The sequence below is a fragment of the Syngnathus typhle genome, linkage group LG18 (assembly GCF_033458585.1).
Source record: "Syngnathus typhle isolate RoL2023-S1 ecotype Sweden linkage group LG18, RoL_Styp_1.0, whole genome shotgun sequence".
NCBI classification, from domain to species: domain Eukaryota; kingdom Metazoa; phylum Chordata; class Actinopteri; order Syngnathiformes; family Syngnathidae; genus Syngnathus; species Syngnathus typhle.
Window position 1 is genome coordinate 4,079,969 of NC_083755.1, and position 10,988 is coordinate 4,090,956.

At 41.1% G+C, this 10,988-nt stretch overlaps 1 protein-coding gene across 1 annotated transcript; it reads left to right on the forward strand.

Moving 5' to 3' along the window:
• Window positions 1-2,351: 2,351 nt before the first annotated feature.
• On the forward strand, window positions 2,352-10,981 carry cdc42ep1a (CDC42 effector protein (Rho GTPase binding) 1a). Its single transcript, XM_061264407.1, has 3 exons — window positions 2,352-2,494; window positions 7,101-7,964; window positions 9,479-10,981. The coding sequence occupies exons 2-3, from the start codon at window positions 7,493-7,495 to the stop codon at window positions 10,150-10,152; spliced, it is 1,146 nt and encodes a 381-aa protein (XP_061120391.1). The 5' UTR covers window positions 2,352-2,494; window positions 7,101-7,492; the 3' UTR covers window positions 10,153-10,981.
• Window positions 10,982-10,988: the final 7 nt, after the last annotated feature.

Genomic DNA, 10,988 nt, shown 5'->3' on the forward strand with positions numbered 1-10,988 from the left:
AAAATCCTCGACTATTTTAACTATGACGTCCACATCCAAAGCGTGTGACCTGGACCACGTTCAATTTAGGATCAAGGCCAAATGATTGATGATCCAAAGGAAAGATGGAAGCTATTTACAGACACAGAGCTATGTGGCAGAGCTGTGCTGTCAATTCCATTTTTTTTTTCTCTCAGTGCGTTCAAAAATATTTTTCTATCAGCGTCAATAGTGCTACAAAAACATGCAATCAGGAGTTTGGAGTGAATGAAAACAAGGCCACCACTAAAATAGCACACTCCATAAAACATTGACTTGTGAATGTATGATTGAACACAAGAAAATCCTTGATGGAGGAAAGAGGGCAAACAAGTACCTGTGTCCATTGCGGATTCCCTCGACGGACATTTGGTGCCAGACTCATGAAAAAAAAAAAAAAAGGAAAAAAAAAAAACACAGTAGCCAACTGTTATTCTTAGGGGTTCAAATTAGCACACTAAAAAGATATAGAGTTCTAATTTAAAGCCGTCTGGTTTGCGGGGCGCAAGCGTCAGGCGGCCATAATTCCATCTGGAATTCCAATAAAATAAAAAAATAAAATAAAATAAAACAGTATTAGTCCATTAAAACTTTTGCCGTTCAGCCTCACCATTTTATTTTCTTGCCTTAACTAAGTTTTGGTAAAATATTTGTTGGATGTAATCAACTTCTAAACTTCAAAAGGAACCCTGTGGAGAGACTTGCGGTTGTTTGACCTTTCGGGTTAAAAAAAGAAAATGTTTTTTTTAATTCCAAATCCAGAAGTGTATTTTCCAGTTTTCTGCCCAACATTACTCAAAACTTCAATTAGCCTGTCTTAGTTCCATTTCTTTTCGAAAATGCCCAAACCACAAAAAACACATCATTATGTTTTTCTTTTTTTTGTAAGTGCACTAATTACGCCGGTTCATAACGCTATATAATGCTTCTGAACAATAGACTTTTTCCAAACCATTGGATATAATTTCAGAGCAGTGTTGTTTCTTCCCTAAAAACAATTCCACGGTCTCAACATCTTTGAAAATGGATTGAATCGCGTTTCATGCCGCTGGAACTCCTCTCAGTGTATTTGGCAGCAAGACAGAAATGTGTAAAAGTAACTTCCAGGAGAACTCTTCCATATGTTTTTCTGCTCAAGCATTCATTCTTTTAAATCAGAACTAAAAATTTAAAAAACATTTCAGTTCCCTTCAGTCTGTCTTTAAAACTTAGTGTGTGTGTGTTCAGCTCAAAACGAATGTGTTGTGCTTTTAAATGATTTACAGGGGTCGTCCCTGGGGTCAAGCAAAGCGCCATTGTGTTGAAACCCGCAGACGAGGATGTGTGTGAACCAGACATCTTATCACCATATTTGGACTTTCAAAACAAGCACGCAACACTTTTTACATGTGACAGCGACATTAGTGGAATGTCTTCAGATCATCATCCTGGAAAACAAAATGTCACCGATAAGCAAAAAGCTGATCTGGAATGAGTCAAAGTGCGAGGCTCAAATAACTGCTGTTCCGTTCACCCCAATTGTTTCCATCAGAGGGTGACGATTTTGATACGTCACATATGAAGATTGGAGGGACGGACATACTGACATGTTCTCTACCAGCACTCGACAGATTAGATGTACCAAACATTATCTGTCTTTAGAGGTCAAGCAGTTCTTTTATTAAACGCTATCACAGTGACCTCAGTTAGGGGAGGGCATCATGAAGAGTCGCGTGGCCAAAGTGTCACTGGTCCTAGGTTGCGATTTAACGACTGAAGAGGACGGGGCGGGGATGCTTGGGTTCCTGTTGATAAGGCCCGCTTTCCTGTTGGTCAGCGTTTCGTTGCCCTTTTGAGACCTGTTGATTCCTGCGAGCGATTTTATGTATGGCAAAAGAATAAGCAATCAAGGAAAAATATTTTTTCCGGCTATTCCCCTTTTCCTTACAGTCAGCTGATACTTGAGTGATTTATACTTAAGCATGGCTACAAGCTTTAATCTGATTGGTTGTATTTTTTGAGTGATTCTTTTAGCTACCACTAGAGGGAGCTTGTTTTAGTTTAATAATCACAGGTTTATAGTAAACAAAACGGAATGGCAGTTTTTTTTAAATGTTTACAATTTACTGCTCGTAACGTTTGATGCCACATTCAACTATTAAATTTCATATTTGTATTATTTCTGTGCAATATGGTCATTAAATCAGAATTGGGAGTTTGATTATGCAGTGTTAAGTCCCACTTGAATGCTTTTAAATAGTGTTGACAAGTCAATTTGGCAACTTGTAGGCGCACATCAATGGAAGGAGCGTGGTGGGGGACTCCTGTGGTGGATCGGACCCACGGCCCGCCCCTTTCCTTGTATTCCGTGCTGCGCTTCTGCACACACGCGCACACTAGTGGGGCCGTCCTGTCGTGCAAACAGCGCACTCGGATCAACTTCAACTCTATCCTTTTAGGAAAGATCTCTAGTTATAAGAGTTTATCCAGCTTTTAGGTGAGTTGCTATTCTTTGTTAATTAGCCAGGCATACATGTAGAACTTTTTAGGATTAAATAGTTATTTCTGTCATAAATAGAAACTGTGGTCTTTTTTTCATGGCTTGTAGGGCCATTCTAAAGCTTCCTATCGAAAATTGTATGGGGTTTGGATTTTTATTTTATTTTTTGGCTTAAGGTTAACATTTTTCGAAATAGCACGGTGCATTAGTGGTTTGCATGTCTGCCTCATAATAGAGAGGTCCTGGGTTTGAATCAAGGCCCAAGGCCTCGCTTTAGGTGTCCTCAGGTTTCCTCCCACTTACCAAAACATGCTTTAAATTGCCATATGTGTTGCTTGTCTATGTGCCCTGTAATTGAGTGGCGATCAGTTTACTTAGCATCTTGTCCAAATTCAGCAGCTGGATAGAAATAATATTTTAGTGTTCTAGAATAATAATGCATTATGTAGAAGCAAGTCACGCTAAAACATTTGTCACTTGGTCTTTTGCGTCCGAAAATAACTGATAATTTAATATACAAGGTCATGGCTTTGATGAATCAGCACAGCTAATCATGGCACTGGACCATATGATATATATATTATTATTCTGTCAAGGGGGAAAAGGTGGACAAGTGCAAGGAAGCAGGAAGGTAAGGGAATGCAGGATGTCAGGCCTATTCAAGAAAATAAAATCCTAGAATAATAGAAAACCACATTTAGCGTAAAGCCTATTTCTAGCCGACTCGGCGTATCTTAGTAAACACACCAGATTGAATTTCTTGGTAAGGCAAAAATGATTTCAATGTGGTGTTAATGTCCGCTATGTTTGCAGTGGGCCTTTTCTGCGGTGTCAAAACTAGTCTCCTCGGAGTTCTTCGGTGAAACTCAACCCTGCTCGTTGATATATTTATACACCGCCATTGCCAGCAGTAACAATGCTGTAGATCATTATTATGATACTTGGTTGTGAATGACCTGCTTTGCTTTTTAATCATCCTATCGTGTAATTACAAGCTCCATCACATAACCTAAAATCAATTAGGACGCATTGGGCATGCTTGCACGATGTTGGGAGCGGTAGCCTTATGAGCTCCACACCCTGAGGGAAACCACAGTGTGAAATGCCACACACATGCACATGCCAGCTGGAAAGCTAACAGACAAGCACAATCGATGAAAATAAAATTGCAGTTTGCCCGGAAGCTGAATGTGGCGCCAGACTAGATACGTGCTAGTATTGCGTCACAATGCGATTGTTTCAAGTTGCAGAAGACATTTCCTGCTCCTGTATGGATGCAGGCGCAGGCGCTTTTTCCCCTATTAGTTAGTCACACAGCCTGTTTTTATTTATTTATTTATTTTAACTATGAAAATTTGACATTCCGGCTGCTTTGTTTACGCCGCTGGATTCCCAACCGCTTTTTTTTTTTTTTTTTTTAAACCACACATGGTGGTGTTGGTGAGAAAAAAAAAATCTGTCTGTCATCACCAAATGGTTGCAAGTCCCTCCCGAGGCAAGATAATTCAACAGCATGGAAAGTGAATATGTCGTGTTTCAAGTTACAAGTCAAGGCCATTCCCACGCAATCACTGCTACTATAATTTCATTTTTTTTTAATGTCTTGAACTCTGCCAATGCCCATAATTCAATTTGACCAATCAAACAGAGCCAAGCAATCACATGATTCACTTCAGAAGTCTTTCGGTAATTATTGAGCAGTAAACTGGTACCTTAAGATAGTTTGATTGAAAAATGACACCGGTCTAAAAAGAGGTTGTTTGGACACCTGGACATTAAAACAACAACTCCGACACCAACTGGTTCTCCTTTTGTGGCAGTTTGCACTCAGAATGGAGAGGAACCATTTGGGACAAAAAAGCCCGGCTCACAATTTTTGCGCCAGTTAATCTCAAAGGTGTTTGGAAGGTTTTTCGTCCTCAGCTAAACTCATCCAAGAATGTCTTCATGGACAGAAAAGGAAAAAAAAAACACATCAGCATTCCTCTACAGAATACTGTCATTATGCGATTTGGACACTTGCACGACTGGAAGCATGGTTATTGGCAATCTAATATGATTTCCAAGAAGATACAACAAACAGCGGAGCGGTAGAGTCAGTGTGGATATTCATCAAAGGGCCCAACATGTTTTCTCGAGCGAAGAGGAAGTGCTTTGTTTAGAATTAAGGTTGAGTGTGTTGGGCGAAAATAGAAACAGAGTAGAAAGCCAAAGCGTAAGTTTGGAAAATGCTGCTTTATCTTGTATGTTTGTTCACCTGGTTAGAGTCTGAAGGACATGAGCATAGAGACGCTTAAAGTCCACTCATGTGGACCTACAGCAGAGTCGAGGAACTCCAAATGTGCTTAAATAGATGTTTTCATTAAGTATGGTGGGGGGGAGCAACTACAACACTGTTATTAATAAATAATAACGTCTAACGTATTAGTTATCGATTAATCAAATAATTGACTTACACAATTGTAAGTGAAATATAAATACCGTATTTTCCGCACTATAAGGCGCATCTAAAAAGCTCAAATTTTCTCAAAAGTCGACAGAGCGCTTTATAATCCGGTGCGCCTTATATATGGACCAATATGGATTTGTGGATGAGGACTAATTTATTTAAGTAAACTGTTTATTTTGTGTGTTGTGTGATATTAACGTTTGAGCAACGTTGAGTTATTGATATATTGTTTTCACTATTTCCAGTGTTACTATATTGTGATTGCATTAACGTTTGAGCAACGTTGAGTTATTTATTCTATGCGCCTTATAATCCGGTGCGCTTTATATATGAACAATGTTTTAAAATTGGCCATTCAATGAAGGTGCGCCTTATAATTCAGTGCGCCTTATAGTGCAGAAAATACGGTAGATAAATTGTAAGTAAAGTATTCTATGACTCAACCGGTAACTCGGTTTACTGGAATATCGACTAAATTTCACAGCTGTGTTTTAAAATGAAAATGCCCCTTCCATTTCCTTTCCAAGTCTCTTTTCGTGTCTTTTTAGTTTCCCAGACCTATGCCAGCGAGACATGCATATTTAGGGGTACCAGGGATGAAGATTTAAAGGATTATCTAGCCCCCCATCCCTCAGGCAGACCGCCAGAAAGATTATAGCATTAAAGCTATTACCGTATGTTTTTACAGCCTGGTGGTGCTTAACAGGCTATTTATCTGACACCCAAAAAGTGTGTTTATGTAACCCTGCAAACACATAAACAAGTACAAATGTGAACGGCAGTATTTTGGCCTGGGGGAGTCCGAAACTGTGAAGCAAGCGCCTGCGTGCTACGGTCAAAGGTCTCCCAATGGATTACAGGCAAAGACGATACATCACAAGCTTTCCGTAAAATCACAGTCGGGGTAATTCACGACCCCATGTGTGTTCCTGTAATCCGTTGGGTTATCTCGACTTGTTAAATCTTGATAGGGACATTTTTTTCCCTGCCTTTTGAGTCTACAAAAGTCCCTTTTAGTTCATGGGAATGTACAGCAGTTCCCTGTAGGCCTATGCCATCGCCGTCTTTTTTTTTTTTTTTTTTTGGCAAGGCTTGATATGGCTCCGCTCAACACTGGTATGTGGCTTGTTTCCTCCCTCTCGGGCTTCCAGATGCCCCTCTTAAAACGCCAGCCCAGGGGGAAGTGGAACGGAGGGCTTGGTGACTGCGGTCAGCAGCAAATTAGAACCTTGGACATGACGCTATCGCCATCGTAGCGAGTCATTAAGGAAGCCAGACGGAGGCCTGATTGAGTTTTAAAGAGAACCAGAGGAGCTTGTCAGGGGTCTTTTTCGGTATCAAAATATTTAGGAACTAGCTATCTATTACTGCTGCTGGCAAAGAACAGCAACAACAATTTCCTACACACGTACGATATAAAACTGTCCGAACGTGACGAATGGGCCAAAAGCGAACTCCTCCGGGTGATATTTACGACAGTTAAAACAGGACAATAGAAGAAGAATTACACTAAGTTTTTTATTGTGTTCCAGAAGCAGACTTTTATGTGAAATGATTTTGGACTAAATTTAGCTTCCTCCAGACGAGTTGACTTTTTAAGCAATAATAATTATAATTGAGAAGTTCAAATTCAGAGCAGTTGAAGGATTCTGAATTATAAAAGTTATCTAAACTATTCATAAATATAATTATCAAAAAAGTATTGTCACATATTGCTTCTATAATCGCAGTTATCAATGATAACCGTTAGCATGTCAATGGCCTTTTCCATTATTTGTTAGCATTTAGCTAATCTGACTTTCCTAAAGCAAAGCTAAGTGATTGTTTTAAATAAACATGTAATTATTCGATTTTTTTTTCTCCCTCTGGTCTCGTATACACAATAACCGCCAGTTTTTCATTCTATCCAACTGCAAAAGTTACAAAAATATATATCTTATTACTTTTGTATGTTTCAGAGTCTGCATCGTAAGCAGTTTGAGTACTTTTGTCTCTTTTGTCAAATACAATTCTGACTTGTGTGTATAAGGAAGTGTCGTGGTCTCTCCCTAAATCTTCTCAACTCCCACAACAGGAACTCCTACTGCCATCCATGACTTTCTCCTGCCTCCATTTTAAAGATAGACCTTCTCTCCCTCTTTTTACCCTCTGTAGACGCTGCGACCACAGAAGCATTTGCAGCTGGACCCGGACCTATTTCGGAGCCCATGTCGACAAAGCCAAAGCGAGGGAAACCAGGGACTTGACTGCAGTCCAACTGGCCTTATTTGTGCCAGGGACACAACTGCACAGTGTTCTCTGCAATTTATGTTGGTTTGTTTCTGCCAGCGCCGCATAACGATGAGCGGCAAAGAGTGGGATAGACTTTGGCTAGCGCATGATAAACATAGATAATATTCCACTCAAGTATCTTGCGCCGCAGCCCTCAGATTTGTAGATTACATGTTTTCAGAACTTGAGGTAACCGTAAGAGTCGGGGTGAACTGAAGTCTTACTTTCCAAATAGTTTCACGTTTAACGGAACATTTTTTTGGAGCTTTGTAAACATGAATCTCCAAGAAAAGCTCTCTGGCCTTAAAGGTCTGGTGACACACTCTCACAGCAAGCGGCGTTGTAAAGCTGATCTGACGGTGGACATGATCAGCCCCCCGCTAGGCGACTTTCGCCACACGATGCACGTGGGCCGTGGCGGAGAGGTGTTCGGGGACACCTCCTTCCTCAGCAACCACGGCGGATCGGCTAACGGGGGCCACGGGGAAACGGACTCGGTGTCTACCCCCGACAACAAACTCGGGGCCTTTTTCTCCAGGACAATCCGACAAATCAGGAGGGGCTCTGACAACAGAATCAGAGAAGGAACCAAGGATGTGTCACTGCCTCCTCCGGCCATTTCTCCCATTATCAAGAACGCAGTCTCCCTTCCAAGGCTGGACGTGGACATGTATAATGGGAGCCCCACCACAAAGGTCCTCTTCCCCAGTTCACAAAGCACACCAGGGGAGAGGAAGAGTTCTTACGGTAAGCACAGTGATACAATTTAAAACACTTCTAAGCTTAATGCTAACATATAATGTGAAACACAATAGACAGGCTAACGGAAATTAGCATTGATATTACACGTTTTGTGATTTTAGAAGCACACCCAAATTTTGATCAAATTTCAAACTGTGTGACCTCAGGGGCAAGTCGCCTGAAAGACGTTCTATCGAGTCAATTTTCAACATTTACTGTGGTTCAGGTTCCGGGAAAGACAACAAAAACTATTGGACAATTTTCCAAATTTCCTTCTGCTCTGTTGAACATTTTAACATCTGCTGACTATTTGGATTTTGCGGTTGATTCTCTGGGCTCTCATCAGCGTTGATGACTCACGCAGCAGGCGTCTGTTAGCAGCAATTTAGCTTCGGATCATGTCACTGAATTAATCTCCCCAGATCATGATATACCACATTAAGTGATCATTTGTTAAAATGACATGTCGGCATAACAATAACAACGCCAGACTGTCAAGTTACTGGAAAGATAACTAATAATTCCCTCTTTTAAAACAAATGTTTTACAATGTGTGATTACGGTTATGGTCTGGTGAGGTTAAGGCACAAAAATGGTGAAAACTGATCTCCTGCTGCCGGGTCGTGTGCGCATTGCACCAACCACTGCGACCTGCTTTCCAGCAGCAGGCGCTCGTACATTGAAATAACATCAGCATCACCCGCTGTTCAAGCAGACCGTTTGAATCCACCGCAATAAAATGACCCCAATTGAATTTCCATTGACTGTGTTTTTGTCGTGTCAGCACATCATTCCAATCCATTAAGATGCACATTTGGAGTGGTGAACTGCTGAAAGGCCATGTGTTTTCCTACAGGGGTTGCTGAGTATATAGTAATATATTTAAGCCAGTGTAACATTATGTACAATTTGCAATATATTTGTTTTCTCTTGAGTGGTCACATTTGAAAAATCTATGATGTCCTCACAGGAAATTCCAAGAGTCATATGCACATAACCGAATCCTTGAGTAAGCTCTATGATTACGACTGGGCGAAACGATAAATCACGGTTGCTAAACACAGTAAAACATCAAGCGGGGGTCAAATAAGTTAACGCGGGCTCCCACCCCCCCCTTGTAAACTCTGCGAAGACTTGGCGACCTTGCGCGGGCCTGCAGTACGAATCATCCATCAGGTCTACTCAATGATTTCGACATTTTGGCGCATTGTCAGCTGCTCCTGCGCTGATAAAAGACAGACATATTGACACAGCAGGCAATATGATGATGGGAGTTGCACTAGAAATATGCCAAATTTAATAAATAAAAATGGGATGTAAACATACGTGTTCTGTTTAGTGTCTATCTTAAGAGTAGTTTTAGTATATTTGCAGTTATATGATGATGATCTGGAGGAAATTCCTAAAGTTGAAGCTTAGTAGTTGTTAGACATGATGGTCTGTACTGCCCCCTGTTGGATGTATTAGGTAAATCGTGATAGTCCTACTCAACCATTTAATGTTCATTTTTCTCTCCCCAGGTTTGGAGTCGGGCTTCGTCACACTCCCTCGCCTGTCCCGCTCCGAACGTCAACAGCCCTCTGGTTCCAACCCGGCTAACGTGCACCGTGGCTCTCTGACCGACCCCGCCGACGACGTCTTGACCGCCCGCTCTGCTGCCGTTGTGACCTATGACCCCAAGCCTACCGCCTTCTCCAGCTCCTTTGCTTCCCTCACCTCCCTGGACACCTTCAACTTTGACCTGGGCCCCTCCCTCATGAGCGAAGTGTTTGGCTTACTAGACGGAGACAATCACAACTGGGAGAGAGATGACACGGGATCGCCGTGTGGGCTTACCAATGAAGGATCCGAAATGGACTCGGCTACTATCTCTTACGTGGACTCCCTGCTGAGAGAGGACTGCACGGGGGGGAAGAGTCCACAAGGGGCAGAATGGGACGACGAGGGGAGCGCCATTGAGGTCAACGGAGTCGCAGTGTGTGGGAAATTTCCTGATGTGCCAAGGGGAGCCTCACCCGAGCGAGTGAGGTTAGCTATGAGGATGGAGACCGAGCGCTTCCAGAGTGCCGTGAATATGCTTGCACGCCATTACGGCGGTCAAAACAGAATGGAGGTGGTGGATTCGGAGAGGATAAACAAGATCTCTTACAGCTACACGGATGATGATGACGATGAAGAAGAAATCAAAGTCTGAGTTGTTTTAACATGAAACTAAAACTCATTATCGGATATACTCTTTGTTTCCATTATAATCCTACTCCAATAATCAAATCAACGACACTCAAACTGCACACGGGGGATTTTTTTTTTTTTCAAGGTGACATATTTTTTCCATTAATAGTGCAATGATTTTTTTTTTTTTTGCCACAAATTGATTAAAAAGGACTGAAGTATTTTTAATGTTCAAAAAGTTCAGGATATTTAGCATTCAGATTAACAATTACTTTGGCGCCATCTTGTGGTAGCTTTGTGCCAGGAACTATGTTGAAATTAATTGAGGAACCGAAGACTAAGCTAAAGCTGAAACACTAATATTTCTCAGTAAAGAGGTCCTGCCATTCACTTTATACTTGGTCATTAATAGCAAATATAGACAAAAGTAAAATGTTTAGTCAACTTACCTGTCCTGATGCATTTAAGTCTTACCTTCAGTTTAGAACATTTCAAGTCAAGACTTAAACTCTAATGAATGACATTTATCGCATCAAATTGAGTAATATGACCAATGACGCCAGTATTTGGTGTTATGAACTCCAGTAATTGCTCCTTGAATGCTGCAGACCTCTTAAATAAACTCTGTGCACCTTGAACGAGGAACTGTTTTTAATAGACAAATTGTAATGTCTATGTTATCGCCTCCAAATGTACACAAACGTATCAGCTGACGACACTATAAACGCATAAGCACCTTAATAACAGTGCAGCCCAACGTTATACTTTATTAATTGGGAATAACGATGCTATCATTGAGGATCTTATTTTGTAAGCTCACAACTAATAAAACAAACAAATTAAATATTCAACCGTAAG

Bases quoted from the DNA above. Each gene is read 5' to 3' on its own strand.
- cdc42ep1a (XM_061264407.1), top strand. From the start codon at position 7,493: ATGAATCTCCAAGAAAAGCTCTCTGGCCTTAAAGGTCTGGTGACACAC. The intron at 7,965-9,478 runs GTAAGCACAGTG...TTCTCTCCCCAG, and splicing joins GGAGAGGAAGAGTTCTTACG to GTTTGGAGTCGGGCTTCGTC.